Consider the following 21666-nt stretch of genomic DNA (forward strand, 5'->3'; position numbering starts at 1 on the left):
ATGGGTTTAAAAAAAAACGTCCTTTTCATTTTAATTTAATAAACTGTTGTGCTAGCTTAATGTCAAACATTCTTTTTCTCCATAAAATGATGAAATAAATACAAAAACTATTTAATATACTTATAAAGTGCTCCTAATAATTTATTTATTTTAGAACTATTTGTAAAAAAATCAAGTTTTTACATTTTCATTATTATTTTTTAATACATCTAAAACTAAAAAAAAAAACTAAAACAGTTTGGTGAAGTTTATCAAACAAATTTAATGTAAATAATATCTAATAGGAAAAATGTAATAGTTATTCATAAAACTAAATAGTTAATTAAATCTAATGTTTAAACAATCTACTATTTTACTTCATTGAATAAATAAATAAATATTTCATTTTCCTTAAAACTACTTTTTTAGTACTTTTTATAAAGTGTCAATGTAGCCTTACATCACTTTTCTAGCTACTCGCAACAAAGTTGATAACCGCCACATGTTGCGAAAACAGAGAACAAAAGGAAAAGCAACGAACCAAAAATATCTGTCAGAGAAACGTCATCGCTAAATCTGTCAGTTTGGGAAAAGAAAAAAAGTGCTTCGGGCGTGGAACATCTCGTTATTATTTTTTTTATTAAATATTATTTTGTCTGACTTCTGTACGAACAAAAATAAAAGAAAAAAACTATAAATTCGAATTTCTGTGCAATTTAAAACACCGGAAGCTCAAAAACCATGTCCAAGCACCAAAATAACGGAGGTCCTGGCCAGACGCAAACCTACAAATTGGTTGTCGTCGGCGGAGGTGGTGTGGGCAAGTCTGCAATAACAATACAATTTATTCAGGTACAAGAAATTGTTGTTTTATAAAAGTTTCATAAAAAAGAGCAGTCCCAAAGCCACATCTAACATTTAAAGTGGATTTTATAGATAGCTTGTTGTTGCCTAATCTTTTATTTGAGTGGTTTGTAGTTGGCGTTCAAGACCACAAATGGGTACCTACTTATGCTATCACCCAAAAATCGCCCACACTCGAAATGGCATTTGTCATAGGAAGTCGAGCTGACGAGTGATGTGGTGATGACAACGGCGAGACGAGTGTACGCGAGATGTGATTTGATGAATTTCTGAATTTCTTGTCGTCGTCCGTATGCCTCTTTGATGTATCCTATGCTTAAGGTGCCACTAGTCTGATCTCATTATGCAGTTCGTGTCTGGCATTTTTAAGATTGCTGTAGTGGCAAGTAGTTCTAACAGCTGCTTACCGAAACATACGCGCATCGCATCAAATAAAAGTGATTTGTGGTTTATTTTTAGTTTCTGACGTCACTGTTCCAATTATAAATTAAAAGGTTATCAAAAAAAAACAGCAGTTCTAAAACCACTACAACTCTGCACCACATCCTGTCCAAACTTTTCTTTACTTTTAATGTTATCAAAACAAAAGTAAAGAATTATCGTAATCGCTGGTCACCTCGAGGGCGTAGTTTATAAAATTCAAAAAATTCAATAAAACACATCTATAAATAATGAGAAATTCAAAGTTTCGCACGATGACATACACAACATCATCAGTAGTAAAAACACACAAAAAAACACAACACACAAGGCCAGGCCATTGCGCTTCTCTCTCGCTATCGCTATTCTTAAATTCTGGTTGATCATTGATCTAAATAGAATATTTAAACATACTCTACCTACTAAACTAAAACACATATCGTATCTGATCAGAGCTGAGCCGAGGGGTGAAGAGAAAAGAAACAATAATGCCAACCAAAAAACTAATGTTTGTGTGTTCTGTTTTTATGATTTATTGGTCTTGCCCCAACTGTGCCGCCTTATTTAGCCTGTGGTGCGGGTGGTAGAAATGTTAATATTTTTATTGGCACTTTTGGAGATAAGCAAAGCATTAGTATGCTTAAAAGAGAGTCGATTTGATTGGAACAATTGGCCAATGATAGAATACTTTAAAATGCATTTTGTATATTTTGTTGTTACATTCAAGGTTCCAATTGATGACATTCCTGATTAATTTAATGAAACTTTTTTTCCTCTATAGTCATCAAAATGCAAAAATACATTTTTTTCTCTTGAGTTTCATAATATGAACTACTTGAATTATCTTCCTCGTAACATCATCATTTAGACAGTAGCATTTTTGTTTGTAATATAAATTCCATTATGAAGCCTCTTAAAAATTCATTTGCACTTGAAATTGTTTATTTTCTGAGTAGCGTACGTAACAAACGAATTTTATCTCGAATAATAAATCAATTTATACTGGAATAGGTATATGAATATAAAATACAACACAAAAAAAAGTAATAACGTTGTCTTAATAAAACAATTAACTCAGGGCATAAGGTTGACAATAAATTGCGATGAGAAAAACGCATTACAAAATAATTGGCGTTTTTCTAGTGTTACCAGGGTTCATTTATTAAATTTAAAAAACACCTTAGTCTAATAAACGATTAGTTAATGTTAAAAATAAAGCTTTTAGCAAATTTAGAAAATCAAATTCCGAAGCTGACAGAAAGCTTTTCGTAAAGAATATGATTTTCTAAACAAGTATTTGCACAAGCAATACATATTGAACATACAAAGCCGTATTTCTTCAGATTCCAAAGCCTTTTGGACTTTTTTAAATGGAAATAAACGTTCTTTATTTTCTTCAAGAAAATATGAAATTTGATGGTAGTATTTCTTCTGATTTACAGAGTTCATGTGAACTTTTCTCAAAATGTTTAAGTCGGTTTATGTTCAACATTCCGAATTAAAACTTCATCAAACAGAAAATGTATGCATTAGCAATGCTAATATCTCAAAACTTCATCTCTTTGAGTCTGACATTCTTAATGGTATCTTAAAATTAAAATCTAGCTCAAATCTTGGTCCAGATGGAATTTCATCTCTGGTTCTGAATCAATGTCAATTCACATTAGGGTTGCCATTACTAATAATTTTTAATAAATCTCTCTGTACTGGCGAATTTCTTGCTCTCTGCAATACCTTTATTATTTGAGCTTATAGTAAAAGATCGTTTGTATTTTAGTATAAAAGAGCATATTTGCGTTGAACAACATGGGTTTATGTCAGGCAAATCTACTTCAACAAATCTCATGCTTTATTGTAAATATGTCGTCGATTCATTAGAATCTCAGGTTATCAGGTAGATACTATCTACACAGACTTTATAAAAGCATTTGATTCTGTTTGTCATGAAATTCTTCTAGCTAAACTTCGAGCTTTATAAAAGAACACAATGTGTGAAATTGGGGACTCCTCAAGGTAGCCATCTGGGACCACTTCTTTTCAATATATTTGTTAATGATATCCCCTCTCTTCTTTAAAATGCATCTTGTTTGATGTATGCTGATGACATGAAAATTTTTCTTTGTATCAAAAATAGAATTGATCAGCAAAATCTTCAAAATGATTTAAATGTTTTATCTGATTGGTGTGATAGGAATATCCTTCCATTAAATATCACAAAATGTAATGTGCTTACGGCACATCGTATTTTAGTAACAATGATCCACAACTAACATATGTTCAACCAGATTCTTGATCGCAAATCTGAGATTCGTGATCTTTGAGTCATTTTTGATTCGAAGTTGTCTTTTTCGTTACATATATATCATGTAATTGCAAGGGCTAATTTAATGCTTGGTTTCGTTAAGCGAAACTGCAACGAGTCTTCTAACCCTTATGCTCTGAAATCAGTCTACATGTCATTAGTTCGTCCGATCCTTGAGTGTTGTTCAATTTTTTAGTGTCCTTCTACTTCCATTGGGATAACTCGTATTGAAAGAGTTCAAAAGGCTTTCACAAGATTTGTTGTTAGGCAACTGAAATGGAGAATTGATACTCCTACATATCCGTCAAGATGTGCTTTGATTGAACTTGATTGTTAACAAAAAGTCGTTCTGTTCAATGTGTACTGTTTGTCTATGATGTATTTTCATACCGTATCAAATGCCCAAAAATCATTTATAATTTTGAAATCTATATTTCGGAGAGAAGATTGCGTCTTCGTCATTTCATTAAAAAATCCTAATCATAGATGTAATGATGATTGCAACGAAGCATTTTCTAGATGCATACAATTTTTCAACACTATATGTAATGAATTTGGTTTTTTTTACAAACAGATGTGAATTTAAAATCCAATTGCAAAGCATATTATAAATTAGCTTTAAGTATTGAATTATATTTGTATATCAAAATTGTTAGTAATCTGTGAGATTTATATCCGTAGATGAATAAATAAATACATTTTCTTAGTTCTATGCATTCAGCAACTCGACTCATTTATGTTACATTTGCAAGCTAAACTTCTTACAATTTGTTACAATTTAAGCAGATATTCATGTTTCATAAATTTAAAACTAAATCTAGAAAATAATGGGAAGATTCAGGCGACATAAGAGACATAAAGGTAATTCAAGTTTCTAGCATCTGCATTGGAAAGCTGACTAAAAAGTTAGCCAAGAAAAATCTCTCTAACTATCAATTCAAGTCTACTTATGTCAGAATGTTAGCAGATCATGTTTTAACATTCAACTTGAAGCTCAATTTTCTACTCTGTGATTAGTTTATTTAATGCACAATTTTATTTAAAGTTTTGTGTAAAGTGGTTCCTACATATTGAATACGGAATAGTACTTTTTCGTTACCATGCAAAACACAACTACTTATGGACATGTACCTTGTGTAAGGAAAATAACAATGTTTTTAGTGCTTTCTGCATTATCGACAGGTAAAAGATAGAAAAGTTAAGGTCCAAGTTTGAAATTAATGACATCTGAAAAATTAACTAGCTGTCTAGGTCCTATTTTGCGTTCACAAAAATGTAGTTGAATGCAAATGAAGTCCCTTATGTTGTTTGAACCTGCTCAAAGACATAAATTCACTTGACTTGATAGTTGGAGAGGTTTTTTTTTTACTAACTTTTCAGTAAACTTTCTAATAAAGCCCAATGCTAAAATTTTGCCTTACCTTCAAGTCCCTTCGTCGTCTGAATCTAACTTCAAATAGCCCGTTACATTACATTACGTTTCACACTACTCAGCATATACATGTAGAGAGTAAAGAACACAGTACCTTGAGCGACTAGACCATGTAAAGTGATATCAACACAAGACATTAATACAAGACAGAAGGACAGAAAAGAAAGAACAACAGACAGAAAGAACACATGACAATAGCACGCGGTAGATTTATGTCTACTAACCACGCTCACTGATGCTTGATTTTGGTAATCAGTGACTAGGCCGTTGCCAAAAAATAGCCGGTTATTTTTTACGCTATTATTAAAAACACTAAAGTAGACTCTAGTGTGCCGCAAAGCTCCATTTTTTCTTCGGTACTTTTCCTTATGTGAATAAATAATCTTTTGATTTAAACTTCTCTAACCTCAGGAAGAAAAAAGGAGAAAACTGCACCAACTATAGAGGAATCAGTCTACTTAACATCGCCTATAAAATCTTCTCTGCCGTAATATGTGAACGTCTAAAGTCCATCGTCAACAACGTGATAGGTCCTTATCAGTGTTGTTTTAGACCAGGAAAGTCCATAGTTGATCAAAAATTCACATTACGGCAGATTCTGGAAAAAACCCAAGAACACAAAATCGACACCCACCATCTTTTCATCGATTTCAAGGCCGCATATGACAGCATCTACAGGGACAATCTGTATAGATGCATGTCTATTTTTAGCATCCCTGCCAAACTCGTCCGTTTGTGCAGGATGACCATGGAGAATTCACGCTGCTCCATGAAGGTTGGAAACAACTTAACAGAACCTTTCGATGTCAAAAAAGGTTTTAGACAAGGTGATGCGCTGTCATGTGATTTTTTTAACATCGTGCTTGACAGGTCAACACTAGAGGCACTATCTTTTAAAAGTCTGTCCAATTACTAGCATATGCTGATGACATTGACATAATCGGAAGAACTCAGCGTGTCAATGGGGGGGTCACTGGGGCTTTTGTGAGTATCTTGTTTGGGAACGACTTTTTAAAACTTTTGTTGGACCTAAATGAGCAGTCAACACACTACATCGATGAGAGGATACCGAAAAATAAGTTAAACAATTTTTGAATAATGTCAAAGAATTTGGTTGCTTCTAAGATACACTCAGTGGCATGCACTGCTACCAAGTTTAATGAGTGCCCTGCATACGGTACAAAAGTGGCAAATTTACATTTTTCTTTTATTCTTGCCTGCAGACCAGAAAACCTTCCTGACATATTTGCCGCGTTGTCGTAGCTTTGGCCTCTGCAATCTGTTATCGAAATTTCTTGATCCTCCAAAAACTTCAGTATGGTTTCCGCTAAATTATCAGATCTATGTTTGTTAATTGGAATAAAGTCCAAAAACCTTTCAACAGGCTCGTGAACTTTCAAGTAACGAATAATAAATGTTAGTTGATCAACATGAGACAGATCGGTTGTACCATCAACGCTAATTGATAAATATTTTGCCATTTTGTCTTCTTTTACAACAGTTTTCAAAACCCGTCTTCCCATGACATAATAAATTCATTACATATATTTTCTGAAAGATAATACGCATGACCACTTCTTGGATTTCCAAATTTGATTAAATGATCTACGAGAAACGGGTCAAACTCGCTAAACAACTCAATGCCAAATAATTCCCGTTATAGGAAGATCCGATGGAAGCCCTCTCGAAGCTAGAAACTTTACAACAGCTACAATCCGCTTCAACACATTTCTCCAGTAACTTACTTCATTGTGATATTAATTCAGTATCTAATCTACCTGTCACTTTTGTTCGTGCTCTGTAGGTCATCATAGATTGTCTATGGGCGGAACTGCTTTCAAGTGAAATAATTATTTGATTGATGTGTTTTAATTTGAATATAATGGAATGTGATTTAAATTGTTCAGCAAGGAAAGTACGAATTCTGATTATATTGTATGCATCTAAAATTGTATCGAAATATTTTTTTTTTCTTGAAAATAGATAAATAGAGGTTAAGTGATGTTCTAGCAATTTGGGGGCCTCTGGTAATAGCGGTTAAAGAGGGGTCTGATCTCTCCCAATGCTAAATTCCATAGCTGATACTTGCATCGAGAAGCTATTAGTTTTGGGTATGTGCATTTGACATGCATCATACACCATCTTTTGTGTAGTGATCTTCCGCCCCAAATGCAACAAGTTATGTTTATCCTTCTCATATGTTTGTAACCTATTAGTGCTTTATTTATCCCAAACTCGAGTACCATCCTCATACCTGGGCAGATTCTGCAATTACCAACTTGAGTTTGTCCCTTAGTCATAATTTAGAAAAGAACTCTAAAGATGGTATGGTATATTTACAACATTTTTATCTCTCGAGTATCGCCTTGTGTTTCGGGCTTGTGGTTAAAGAACCAGTTGCATTTCTCTCCAACACTTAAACTGTAATAACTGTTCTTTAAAAAATTTCCATCAGTGTTCCCTAAAAACAGTTAAGTATTATTTCCTTAGCCGCAAAACAAGAATGTTGAAAACTTTACTCGACTTATTATTTCCCACTCACAGAAATTCGCAGACATTCAAAAGAAATGAAAATCAGTATCTCCATTGAAATCTGAATTGATCGCACTGTGTTTAATATTAACTGAGGAAAGTGTCAATCTGTAAGCAAACGAAAAAAGCTACGGTTTACTTTCTTCTTTAAATACATTCTTTCCAAAGATAGTATACACCCAGACTGTATGTCGTCCGGTCCCGGGGCTCAAGCGTAAGACTACTGATAAAAAATCATCAATGGAATGGTATAACAAAAATCAGTAAATTAAGAAGTCGTTTAATCAAGTAAACGGTAGATCAATTGAAGAGGTATTAAAAATCATTCATGGAAAGAATTGTGTATACTTGTAGATAAGGTTCGTCTGAATGCATCCCTTTAAGATGTCGGACGACCACTACTAAGGTTATCTTTCCTAGATGTCACTTCATCAAAGTCTATAATAGGATCATCATGAGCGTTTCGTGGTGGCTTTGGTTATCCTATATGCATCGGGTATTGATTTTAGTTGTTCAAAAAATCAGATGACAGCTGTCAAATTGAAATGTCACCATAAGAAGTGGTTCCAAACGCTGAACTGAAGTTCAAACGACAGAATAATTTCGGTTAACTTGAACTACAAATTTGACTGAGTTCAAGGGTTAAAAGAAACTGTGAAACTAAATAAATTCTTTAACTGAAGTTTAAACCGAATGTGGAGTTTAAACTTCCACTGTAAAACTGGAGGTTAGATAGGCAAAGCCAATACCAAAGGATAACAAAGTAGTGAATTTGTTAAGTCTTGTTAGCTTACAAAGAGGATCTCAAATACGAGAGAGCAACTTCTATGTATGTAAATACTTTAGGTAATTTTCAAAAACTAAGCTTTACGCAACGTGAGGGAGAGCAAGCTCGGTGTTGTCGTTGTAAGTGATTATTATTCCTGTGTTTAACATAATAAGATCATAGCCTATTTAGTTTCTGTTTCTGGTTGTACCACCTACAAGATTTTTGCAGGAGCATAACTTCTAAAGTACAATTGGTAAATTCTTCAAGAGATTAATCCTTTTCATAAAAGGTTTCTTTTCAAGTTTTATGCCGAATACATACAATTTAGGTTCCCTTCCATCCTATCCATAATGGCGCTCAAGAAGATTGGTTGGGAGTTCTAGAAGTAAAATCACTATGTTTTATTTAATACGTTTTTTTTAATCTTTTTAGAGTTACTTCGTTACTGACTATGATCCCACAATTGAAGATTCGTACACAAAGCAATGTGTTATCGATGACATTCCTGCAAAATTGGACAGTAAGTCTTATATACAAGTTGTTTAACCCACAAGATTTTAATCTTTTATTTTTGTTTATCATTTTAGTTCTTGACACAGCTGGCCAGGAAGAATTTAGTGCAATGCGTGAACAATACATGCGGTCTGGTGAGGGATTTCTTCTTGTATTCTCGCTGAACGATCATTCCAGCTTTGATGAGATTCCCAAATTCCAAAAACAAATATTACGAGTCAAGGACAGAGATGAATTTCCCATGTTGATGGTTGGTAATAAATGTGATTTAGAACATCAACGGCAAGTGTCACTGGAAGAGGCACAAAATATTAGTCGAAGTTTAATTATGCCATATATTGAGTGTAGTGCGAAATTGCGAGTAAATGTTGACCAAGCATTTCACGAATTAGTTCGTATTGTTCGTAAATTTCAAATCAACGAACGGCCATTTATGGAGGAAAACTATAAAAGGAAAAACAAGAAAAAATGTTGTTTGTTTTAAGACAAAACAGAATACATACAACAAAAAAATATATAGTAAAACAAAAAGAGGGAAAAGTATTAAGGAATCGAAAAGTTTGCGTGTAAGTTACGTAGACAAATTTTATATTAAAAAACAAAAACACAAGAAAAACAAAAAACAGTTAAAGAACATTAACAATTTTTGTATTTTAAAAGAAATTAATACCTACCATATAATGAAACACCAATATTGAATGCAATCGCTATTTAAAGTAATATTAAGGATATGTGTGTCTGTAAACATAATTTATGTATAATTAGATTTATACAATAATTTTTTATACTTCGAATATTCATTTTACAATAATGAAAATTGCAATCATAAAATAATATTGCAACTTCAACACCAAATACAAATTAACACGAAAAAAGAAAACGAAATCTACAACGAAATGAGTCGACATGGAAACTTTAAAATGAAAGACACGGAAAGAACGAAAAGTTCACAAAGCAAGCAAGTAAAAAACAATTTTGTTTTTTGGAGAAATTGTGTTAAAATTTCTAAAACTAGAACTCTTGAAGCATAATTCAACCTTTCACAGTAACAAAATAAATCGTTGTATACCCTTCCTCAAATAATTCTGCAGTGATATTCGAAATACAGAATATGTCCTTTTGTTTACCTTTGAGCTCAATTTCGAGTGTACTGTCACGTACAGAGGTTATTTTTCAGCCGCACATCAAGAATGTTAAATGCTTAACATACCTTACAAAACTTGGGTTTCTATCTCTTATTTAATTTTTTTTGTAATGTGAATGTTCCTTCATAATAAGATGACAGTCCATTCGCAGCGGTCAAAATTAAAAAAAAAATAATTTTTTGAAACAATATTTTGTACGCAAACATTATTTTTGTAACTCCTGAAGAACACTTTTTAAATTTTAAATTAATTCAAAAATTACCCATGTGATCTAGAAATATAATGTATGGACTTTTAACAAATTTAAAGAGTGATTTTTTAAAAGCTATAGGAAAGTTTTTCAAAAAAAAAAACACATACAATTCAAAAAATGCATGAAATATTTATTTGAATTAATAGTACGGTCCATATAATTTAATGTTTGAAGATTATTTCATGCAAATGTTGACCTTGACTGCGCCTCAGATGGTCCATTGCTCCATTCTTGTCTTCCAATGCGTCACTTGAAGCGGACTTGTCTGTATGGACATGAGTTTTAACATAGCGCTACAAAAAATAGTCTAGAGGCGTTAAATCGCCATTCACAGTTACGTTGCGATTTGCATCATCTTTGAAGATGTATGCTCCAAAGATGCCACCAGCTCATAAACTGCACCAAACTGTGATTTTTTCTGAATGCATTGGTAGCTTTTGCAATGCTTCTGGCTGATATTCACTCCCAAATCGACAATTCTGCTTATTTACGTAGCTATTGAGCCAAAAATGAGCTTCGTCGCTGAACACAATTAAATGGAAAGAAGCGCGCCATGAACTTTCCTAACAGAGCACGCATTTTAATAATAAAATTCAATAATTTGCAAGTGTTGTTCGTTTGTAAGACGATTCATGGTTAAATTCTAGACCAAACTGAAGATGTTTGACAGTGAAACAAAATACGAAACGTGCGTCAGCTCTTTAAACCAGTGTTGCCAAAAAGATAAAAGCTAAAAATGACCCTTTATAAAATGTAACGCTTTACAATAAGAGGTATATTATGGCTTTAACAAAATAAGAAACAATTTAAGCTAAATGGTTGGCATAACTACGGTAGCACCGTTATATCCCTTTTATGAAATGTTCCTATAGTTGTTGCTGTATTCCTTCGATAACTTCACGCACTCCATATTTAACGTCGTTAATTGAATGTGTGGCATTGTCATATACCTTATCTCTCACTTAGCCCTAAAGGTAAAAGTTCAATGATGTAAAACCAAAAAATATCGGAGTCCAATTGTGGTCACCTATTAGAAAGAGCTTTGCTGTCAAAAACTGACACAGGGGAAATTGGCTTCCAAAATCCATGAAATCTTATCCTTAAAATGTAATAAACTAGAACATTTCAGTCTTTTATTTCGACTCCTCTCAACAAAACAAACATTCTGCCATTTTTTCACCATCTAGTCAAAGCCGCAACGATTTAGAAATTTTGCATCGTCAGTTTAGCTTTGTCTTAGAGTGTAGCAATCATTCATTTTTAAGTTTCGCATTTTATACTGTCGACTCTTTTGTATTTAACACGAAGCAAAGGAAATGTCCGTGATTTAATTCTTTTGTTATCTTGAAAAATAAAATATTTAAAAAAAAATACTGCCAAAATTCATACATCACAAATATTTGATGGATTTTTCAAACGGATAAAAATCCTAGCTTCAAAATATTTAACATAGTTTACTTAAACGAAATTATTTACAGTTTTTATGTTGAAAAACAACACAAAATATAATCAAAAGACTAACATTAATAAACACCAACTAACACTGCGCGCGCCATTGCACGTAAAAAAGAAAACATTAGTAAACAAATATTTACTAAAGCTTAAAGCTAAATTAATTAATTAAAAAAAAAACATAATATTTATTCTAAATTTTTCAAAATAACATAAAAACAAGAGACAAAAAAATAATTCTAACCCATCGATTTAATTTTTGTAAAATAAATCAATTTTTTAAAATACAAAAAACACACAGATACATTTATAAATTATATACACAAAATACTTAAACAAAATAATTTACAATTTAGTGCCTGAATAAAATTTAAAAAAAAATCTCAAATAAATCAAATCAAAAAGCGACGAATAAATCTAAAACTAAAATTATATTTTTAACAATCAAAAATTTGCTATTTTTGTATATTTTTGTTTTGTCGTTCGCTCAAAAAATTAATGCTTCTCTATTCGCACAAAAAGAATTGTTTTTGTTTTTCATTTTTCATTAAGGTACTTTATTGTTGTTGTTAATTTTTAATAATATATTTCTACATGTTTGGCGGTGCTTCTAAAGAGTGTTCAAACAATAAAATTAAATAAATAATGTTTTTTGCTTTATTGATAGTAATTTTTTACAAACAAGAAAAAAAGTCAAAAGCATGCAATATATAAAATATTTACAAGAATTGTATTTTTAAGTGCTTTTTTCTCAAATTTTTATTTATACAAAAAGAAAAACTTAAAGAATTTACACAATTTTGCTGTTGTTGCCAAATTGAAATTGTATTTAAACAAAAGAGAGTAATAAATAATAACTTCTACATATTTTATAAGTTTAATTATTATTATTATGAAACATAGCAATATGTATTTTTATGTAATTTTTTTTAACGAATAAAACGAACAATAAAAATAATAAAATAGTTTGTTTAGCTTGGACAGAAGTTGAAGATCAAATGAGAGGAGATTTAACTTAATAATAACAAAAGCTTTGATTGAAGCGAATACAGTAGGTAATATTTGTCGAAAGAATATAATAACGCCTCATGACCATTCGGCAACATTAGCCCGATATGTGCGCACGCCCCCACAGAAGAGAAAGATGACAACAAAAAAAAATATGTCCTTCGAGCTCTTAGACAAAGCATTTGAGTAGTGTCCTAACTCCGATATTAAAATTTTCCTGGGCGATTTTAATGCCAAGCTAAGAAGGGAAGACATCTTGGGTGGAATCATCGGGAAAAACAGCCTACACGACAACACTTCCGACAAAGGATTCAAGCTCATAGATTTTGCTGCGGGGCGAAACGTCACAGTAGCCAGTACGCGTTTTCTACACCTTAACATTCACAAAGGAACTTGGAGTTCTCCAGATCAATCTACCGTCAACCAGATTGACCATATTGCAATCGACGCCAGACACGCTTCCAGCATCATGGATGTCCGAACTTTCCGAGGAGCTAACATCGACTCGGACGACTACCTCTTTGTAGCCAAGGTAGCACTTCGAGTTTATAAACCCAAGATAAAACAGGGAATCGCTGGGAAAAGGTACAACCTCGAACGGCTGCAATCGCAAGAGATCGCCAAATCCTTTCCGACCGAGTTACTAGTAACCTCTCTCGAAGTTCTGTGCGGCCAACACAATGTATCGAAAACCAGTGGCAACATTGCCAAAAGATGCAATCAGAGAAGCCGCTTCTGATGTGCTGGGTTTCAAGCAGCCACCAAAAAGGAACCCCTGCAAATGCAGCCAAACAACAGGCACGCAAAGCGGCGCTGCATAAAAGTACGAGAGCTGTTTATGAGCTCTTTGAGCAGAAGAGGCGATAGGAACAACGACTTCTCAGAAGGAAAAAGAGAGGGCATGAAAAGCGTGGGGTCGAAAATGTTGAGAGGTTTAAAAGCAGGAATGAAGTTCGAAAGTTTTATGAACAGGTGAAACGAAATTCACAGGTACTTAAACCTAGAACCGAAGGCTGCAAAGATGAAAGTGAAAACATCATAGTGGAACCGCAGACAATGCTGAGGATATGGAAGGACCACTTCTGCAGACTGAAAACGGCGACGACGAACCGAATTCCGCCGTCAGGCAGGATGATGATCCATTCAACATAGACTTAGAAAAAGGCCGCACATGACAGCATCTACAGGGACGAGCTGTATAGAGCCATGTCTAGTTTTGGCATACCTGCCAAACTCGTCCGTTTGTACAGGATGTCCATAAAGGTTGGAAACAACTTAACTTAACCTTTCGATGTCAAAAAAGGTTTTAGAAAAGGTGATGCGCTGTCATGCGACTTTTTTTAACATCGTGCTTGATAGAATAGTGCAGAGCTCACACGTCAACCCTAGAAGCACTATTTTCAAAGGTCTGTCCAATTACTAGCATATGCTGATGACATTGACATAATCGGAAGAACTTAACGTGATGTCAATGGGGCTTTTGTGAGTATTGAGAAAATACATGCTGTCGTCAAGAAAGGACATACAACACCGACGTCTTGGTCTAAACGTCACCATCGACAGACGTAACTTTGAGGTAGTCAAGGACTTCGTCTACCTAGGCTCCGCTGTAAACGCAGAAAAGAACACCTGCGCTGAGATCAAACGAAGAATAACTCTTGCTAACCGCTGTTTCGCGGACTAAAAAAGCAATTGAGTGGTAAAGTCCTCTCTCGAGGGACCAAAGTGTCGCTATATAAGACCCTTATCATCCCAGCATGGACTTTGACAAAAGCGGATGAAAGCACCTTGGGTCGGTTCGAGAGAAAAGTTCTTCGTGTGATCTACGGTCCCGTATGCATCGAAGGGGAGTGGAGGAGAAGATGGAACGACGAGCTGTAGAGGCTTGGCCAGAAGGGTAAAAATTCAACGACTAAGATGGCTGGGTCACGTAGAGCGCTTGGAAACCAATGCTCCGGCCCGGAAAGTCTTCGAATCCACACCCACAGGACAGCGCAGTAGAGGAAGACCGCGGACCAAGTCATCTAGCTAGGGACCGAGCTAGATGGAGAAGTTTGTTGGGTGAGGCCCTAGTTCACACAGGACTGTAGCGCCACCTTAAGTAAGTAAGTAATTTAATCACTAATCTTCTTTTTTTAGAAAATAGGAAAAGCTTTTCTTAAGAACTGAAAATTAAAAAAAACAGTAAAACAGCGACTTTACCGGATTAATATTAATAATTGATAATTCCAACTGGGTCATTGTTAAATGAAACAGGAAAAGTTGCTGTTCTTAAAATGAGAAGCAAAAACTCAAGTATCTCATTGCATCAGTTGAATTTTATTAATTTGATTATAACTGTATCATATTTATCTATATAATTTATGGAGCACACAATTTTTTTGATTAATAATTGTTATTATATAAATTAAAAAAAAAAACAGAAAGCGCGGAACCTATGCGACATCATTTAGTTTATTAGAAGAAGAAGAAAAGACGCTGATATTTTGTAAGGGCCAAGATTAATTTTACTTTTGTTGATTGCAGTCCAAATACATTTGAGCTTCGTTCTGTAAAAAAAGTAAATAAATAAGTTGTAATATTTTTACATATTATTATTTGTTGTTTTAAAATAATTTACTTGAACGAATTTGAAAATGTCCATTAACATTTCATTGGCATTACGACAATTGCCTGGATGTGGTTCAAAGAGACCAGCTGAAGATGAGCGTTTACCCCAGCCAGGTGAAAAAGTTAACTAAAATCGAATAAAAGTTGTAATTTTTTTTAAATTATAATAAACAAAGCGATAAAGAGGTGTTAATATTTTAAACCTGGCAATTGCACATGGCAATAACGAGAAGAAGAACTGCTGATACAAGAACTGAACGAAGAAGAGAAGACATCCTGAATGATACTGATGATTGGTCCAGCTTCTATGTGTCTTTATATAGGAGTTTATTATATGGCTTCGCAATTAATTGATTCATTTCGAGATTCTCAACGAGAAGCCTTACTTAAGGATGAATATTTAATTTAGTATGAACTATTTTCATTTATTTTACGCAAACTTGTGTTGTCAAATCCTTTGGGTGATGCAATAACAAAAGAATTAAAGGAAACAGTATTTTTAAAAATAATAGTTTTTATTTTTAAGAATGTAATTATTAAATATGGGGTAATATTGAGGATTTATTATTATTTCCACAACTTTTTTCAAAACTAAACGTAAATAAAACACATACAACATTTTTTTTTATAAAATGTCTTGACACCACGCGAATTGTTGTAAGCATCGATTCTTTTATGGTAGTTTCCGACCACTTTTTGACATATAATGGGCGGTATCTCAGCCATAACTTGACGAGTGTTGGTTTTTAAGTGCTCAAGAGTTAAAGGTTTATCTGCATACACACGGTCTTTCGCGTAGCCCCACACAAAAATCCAGCGGTGTCAAATCGCTTGATCTTGGTGGCCAGTTAATATCACCACGACGAAAAATTACGTGGCCAGGAAATGTTTCTTGCAATAAAGCCATATTCGCTCGAGTACCGTCTTGTTGAAACCACATATTCTCCCAATCGAATTCATCAATGGAAGGCAAAAAGAAAGTCGGTTATCATAAGACCTTGATTCTCCAAATTTACAGTGACATTCGTTCCATCTCCGTTTTCAAAAAATTAAGGTCCAATAGTACTATCCGCAGTTTGGTCTTTGGGCTTAAAACTCAATTGATTTTGTTTACAGCTAATTGAAAGTTTTATTTTCGTAAACTAGAATTGAAAAGAGTTCATATTCGTAAAGTGATTTTCGACGTGTCTAATGAAGGCAAGATTGAAGCCTCATTCCATGGTACTATACAATTCTGGTATGATGATATTAATCCTGGACGCAGTTAGGCTGCCTTCAACATTGAGAATGATTTTACATCAACATTCATTTGTGGACACTTATTTAACAACGTAAAATCCACATATTTTCCAAACTCGCTGAAAAAAGGATTAAGTGTCGATTGCTTAAAAAAAATCTGTGGTGGAGAGTACTTGACTGATGAATGAAATATTTGCACAGCTGTGTCATGGATCTAACAGAATAACAGAGTCGACTGTAAGGGAATTTCTAGATAAACCACATCCAATAAAAGTTGTTAGTGCTCGAAGTCCTTCGAAACAAATGATCGGCTGGTTCTTTGCCGTACCCGGGAATGAAGCCTTTATACCACTCACAATGGGCAGGCTCAGACGACATAAGGGACTTGAAAGTAAGGCAACTTTCTAGTATCTGATTAACATTACATTACATTTCCCACTACTCTGCACATAAATGTGCACATAAATGTGCAGAGTAGAGAACACAGCACCTTGAGCAACTAAGGCTATGTAAGGTGATAACAACACAAGACATTAATACAAGACAGAAGGACAGAAGAGAAAGAACAACAGAAAGAAAGAACACATGACAACAGCACGCGGTAGGTTTCGAGACGGTCCCCCATCTTTCTACTAACCACGCTCACTGATGCTTGATTTTGGTGATCGATGGGAACCGAAGCTTTATCAGTGACTAGGCCGTTGCCCTATCTGATTAACAATTAAGCAACTTTAATTGAAAATTTATTGGAAAGTTAGTCAAGAAAAACCTCCCTTACTATCAAGTCAAGTGAACTTAAAAAAACAAATTACAAAGCGTGGTGGACTTCTACCTTGCCTGAGGAGTGTTTTGTAGACAATAATTTTGTTGGTAGGAACTTTTTGTACTATGAACTTAAAGTAGAGGTTTGCGAACTAAAGGTCTGAATTTGAAATTCCTGACACTTGAAAAACTATCTAGTTGCCTTGATCAAAATGTACGTTCAAGAAATGAAGTTGACTGCAAATGAAGTCCCTGATGTTGCCTGAACCTGCCCAATGCAATGAATGGATGGGTCAACTACTGTACAATGTATAGTCTTTATTTGACATACGTAGAACTAATTTTTACTTGTTAATAAAAATAAATTTCTTGAAGAATTATTTTCAACTCAGACAAAGTGAAAATAATGTTTAAGAGGTCTGTTCCCAAAATTGGTGGAAAGGCTTGAAAAAATGTATTGATTGTTTTGGAGAATTAGTTGAAAAAGAATAAAACTATTTAAAATAAATATTACTCCAAAATTACCAAAATCAAAGTTCTGTACTTTAAATGTTTCTACTTTAAAATTGGAATATAGTTTTTTTCTACAAAATGTTATCAAAAACCTTGCGAGTCAGTTACGAAAACATTTAAAAAAGCCAATCTCATCACAAAGGATATATACGGTCTTAATAAACTTAAAGAAATAGTCCAGGGAAATAAGACATTCACTTCGGAAAAGTATCGCCAAGTTTGAATTTCATTAGGGAGCTCTCAAACAAATTAATTTGACCCGCTATAATTTAAGAACGAGTTAACGGACAGTATTGTTATTAAAGCATAATGTAAGAAAAAATCACTGTCTATCAGATCATTTAGTGAAAAATAAAAAATATATTTTTCAATATTGTGCCATTTAATTTTAAAATAAAAAATTTTTCAAAACCAAATAAAATATTCTTTACCCTAAGAAAACATTTTTTTTTACCATATCGACCTTTTTCGCTTATTTATCATAAGTGACATTTTCAAAATAAAAAGAACACTAATTTCTTAAAATTTATAGGTCTAAACTTTTTCCAACAAAAAGCCATAAGTTTTAAATAATTTGCTTGTAGCATCATTTCACCCCGACATTTTTTGGGCGACTTTAAATTTAATGTTTATTTTAGGAAGTGTTAAAGACGTATAAATGAAACTCTTTAACAAGTTAAACTCTGACGAGTTGTAAAGTCATTTTGTTTCTAATTTTCCTGGACTAAAAAAACTTCTAAATTTTTGAATGTATAAATAGAATATTGCCATTTACTCACTCCACAATCCCGTCTGATTCTTGATGATAAGGTTATTATCTACAATATACTGCCCAGTGACCATACAAACAAATGTTCGAACAAAAAGTTAATTTTTCTCACGCTATTTAACATCAAATGAAAATATGTATTAAATTTGATTACTGCGTAAGCTTAAATTGTAAACATCAAAGCAAAGCAAAAACAAAAAATATTACATTAAATCACGAAAAGTACAATAATAAACAATATATGGGGTATTTCCATTTCACACGAAGAGCATCAGCTCTACACCTTTTCAAAACTTTAATTCAATGTTAAATAAATTATGAATATTGTCTCATTTTAAAATTTTCCAAACGCCGCCCTCACCAGTGTGGTTTTAATGAAGTTAGAAGTTTGCAATTGTTTATAGTGTGTCGGTTAGAGTTTTTTAAAATTTTCACAACGAGTCACTGTTTGAAATTTTTCAAACAGACGGAAAATTTAAATCAAAAATGTTCTCACGAATAAATTCGGTTAATGTGTTCTTCTTTAAAATAATTTTGTTTTGCTTAAATTTTTCTTTCGGAGAATGTAAGTTTTAATCAATGAAATATTAAAATGATTCATTAACTAATATCAGAATTAAATATAAATAGTTATGAAATATTGGTTTTCGAGTGGTTCGGTTCGAAGTGGTTTTCGATGCACGCTATTGATAAAATACAAAGTTGATTCGATTGTAGAGTGATTTATTTAGTCGTTAACGAGATGGTTGTGGGTTTTGAATGTGAAGTCCGCTAGTTTTAAACACGACACACGGTTTTTTTTGCTCACATTTAAATATAAAGTACAAAAGTAAAATAGTAAAATAGAGCAACATAATTAATTTTGAACTAAAATATAAATATTCATAACTAAATAACATTTTAAAAATAATAATACATAACACATAATTTTTAATAACCTATATGTATGTACATATATCAGAAATGATTGAATAATTCCTTCTTTGAAAAATTGACGATGTTGTTTTTTCAGTGTTTTATTTCATATTAAAAAATCAAACAACATTTTCTTACAATTAATTTTTTTAAGATCAAAATGTGCAAAATTTCTAACGATTGCTGGTATTGAATTTTTGCATCTTGAGCCGCAGCTAACCGCCCTACTTTGAAGCAAAACCGTACGAAATATTTTCTAGTCTCGTCTAGGTCTCGTGAAATTCGATAAACATTAGTCTCGAGTTGTAATCGTTTAAGCCTCGTTCAACTAAGACCCGTCTCGCTGCCATAATTTTACACCAGTTTGATTTAAAGTCTCTTCCAATCTAGCTTAGGTTTCGTTTCGTGAATAGTTTTTAAGGTTTTAAGATATACTTAAATCTAATGTCATTCATTTTGTGGTTTCAAATTGATATCGCTGGAATTTGACAACTGTCAACCTTAGTTGTCATTTGAACTTTCATAATATTAGTTAGTTAGGGTAATTAAACAATCGGACATTATAATGTTTATTTACACTTAATAAAAAATTGGTGATTCAAATACACCCATTTTTCGGGAACTATGTGACAATTTGCGACGCCCGTAACAATCAACCGATAATCGGTAAAATTGTGAAGGAATTCGATGAAAGTGGAAGTATTACTTCAAAAGGCCTGTGCAAAATAACGGCTCCAAGTTGCTAATGATCTGAATTGAGCCAGGCGTTCGCACCAATTGAAAATGTCGTGTACCTCAGTTTTTGTCGGCACCCGATTGAAGACTTTGACTTGGACGATATTGGGTTCCTAAAAGACGGGGCAACAAGCCACACAAAATGAATGTATGACTTTATTGCATGAACAATTTTTTGATTTGATATAATTTCACGATGCGAAACCGTTTGATAGTAAGCATAAAACCGAATAATTTTCAAACTCTAGACGTATTAAAAAACAACATTTCTCAATTTAAGTCTGAGGTATCGACAGAAATACGTGAAAAAGTAATTTAAAATAACCTACAAATAATAATATTCTACAACTGCTATTTTCATAGTATTGTTTTTCATACTTATTGGCAAAGTCCAAACCTTATAATGAAATAAAATGTTATTCAAAAGTATATGGCTGTTTCAATTTTATTAAGCTTTTCTTTTAAAACCGAGTAATAAATGTCAAGCATATGCACATAGGGTTTTTCAATAAGGGCGGTTAAATTAGTTATCATCGTTATGTAGCGCTCGCTGTTGACGTTGACCGCCTCACTAACGTCGTTTTCAAAATAGTACGTACCAATTATGCCACCTGCCTATAATCCACAGCAAACGGTAACTTTTTGAGGATGCCTGGTGAGCCACGCATGGGTTGGTGTCGTCCCATAAACGGCCATTCATCTAAAAATCCGCCTCGGCACTAAAGATGATTTTTCGGCCAAAATTGTCAGCGAACAAACGGCGTTGTTGATGGTCATAAAATTTGACCTCCTGGGTCAGTTGGATCTTGTACGGTTGTAGGCCCAAGTTCAGTTCTTGTGGAGGGCGACGAATAGACTGCTTCGGGTTCTGTTGTACAGTGTTACGGATCGCGACGATGTTCTCGGCCGATCTTGCGCTCCTTGAACGTACGGGTGTTGGTTGATTGTTTACAGTCGTCTCATATTTGGCCAACAAACGTTGAAGAGTCGACTGTCAAGGACCACAGCGTTTATCGTAAAATGCGTGCACCGTTTGAGTTAAAGAACACTCATTTTGATAATAAAGTAACAAAATCTTCATGTGCCAATTTAAAACTCCATATTTTGAAATCCTGACAAAAAGTATGCAAATCGGAGAATGATGGATAGATTTATCGGGTTTTGTTTTTCTTTATTTGCTTGTTGAGTGGGATGAATCATTTTTCATTAAACTGATGAGACACGGTCAACAATTTGCATTTCCGTTTCGATCTTAACTTTGATGAATTTTTAGATACAATCGGATGAGACTTATAGACCGTTCTCATTTAATTTCCATCTCTAATATCATCTCCTTTTTTATAAAAAAAAAATCCAATTACAAAATTTGTACAAAATTATTTTTTTTCTTAAATTTGAGTACAAAGCGAAATAACAAAAGCATCTTTGTGATCTTTCGTTATTAAATCAAAGCT

General features: G+C 33.3%; 2 protein-coding genes across 2 annotated transcripts; one reads left to right on the forward strand and one right to left on the reverse strand.

Moving 5' to 3' along the window:
* The first annotated feature begins 572 nt into the window (after window positions 1-572).
* Window positions 573-9416, forward strand: LOC129945790 (ras-like protein 2). The gene is made up of 3 exons (XM_056055710.1): window positions 573-831; window positions 8731-8818; window positions 8886-9416. The coding sequence occupies exons 1-3, from the start codon at window positions 721-723 to the stop codon at window positions 9293-9295; spliced, it is 609 nt and encodes a 202-aa protein (XP_055911685.1). The 5' UTR covers window positions 573-720; the 3' UTR covers window positions 9296-9416.
* Window positions 9417-14967: 5551 nt separating this feature from the next.
* On the reverse strand, window positions 14968-15739 carry LOC129944525 (adipokinetic hormone). The gene is made up of 3 exons (XM_056054016.1): window positions 15483-15739; window positions 15290-15406; window positions 14968-15218 (listed from the first exon to the last, which is right to left on the reverse strand). The coding sequence occupies exons 1-3, from the start codon at window positions 15552-15554 to the stop codon at window positions 15177-15179; spliced, it is 231 nt and encodes a 76-aa protein (XP_055909991.1). The 5' UTR covers window positions 15555-15739; the 3' UTR covers window positions 14968-15176.
* Between the last annotated feature and the right edge of the window lie 5927 nt (window positions 15740-21666).

This window comes from Eupeodes corollae, chromosome 2 (genome assembly GCF_945859685.1).
Source record: "Eupeodes corollae chromosome 2, idEupCoro1.1, whole genome shotgun sequence".
Classification (NCBI taxonomy): Eukaryota; Metazoa; Arthropoda; class Insecta; order Diptera; family Syrphidae; genus Eupeodes; species Eupeodes corollae.

Excerpts from the sequence above, each read along its gene's own strand:
- LOC129945790 (XM_056055710.1), top strand. The coding sequence starts at position 721 with ATGTCCAAGCACCAAAATAACGGAGGTCCTGGCCAGACGCAAACCTAC. Across the intron at positions 832-8,730 it reads TAACAATACAATTTATTCAG|AGTTACTTCGTTACTGACTA; the intron begins GTACAAGAAATT and ends TAATCTTTTTAG. Across the intron at positions 8,819-8,885 it reads CATTCCTGCAAAATTGGACA|TTCTTGACACAGCTGGCCAG; the intron begins GTAAGTCTTATA and ends TTATCATTTTAG.
- LOC129944525 (XM_056054016.1), bottom strand. The coding sequence starts at position 15,554 with ATGTCTTCTCTTCTTCGTTCAGTTCTTGTATCAGCAGTTCTTCTTCTC. Across the intron at positions 15,407-15,482 it reads TTGCCATGTGCAATTGCCAG|TTAACTTTTTCACCTGGCTG; the intron begins GTTTAAAATATT and ends ATTCGATTTTAG. Across the intron at positions 15,219-15,289 it reads ACATTTTCAAATTCGTTCAA|AACGAAGCTCAAATGTATTT; the intron begins GTAAATTATTTT and ends CTTTTTTTACAG.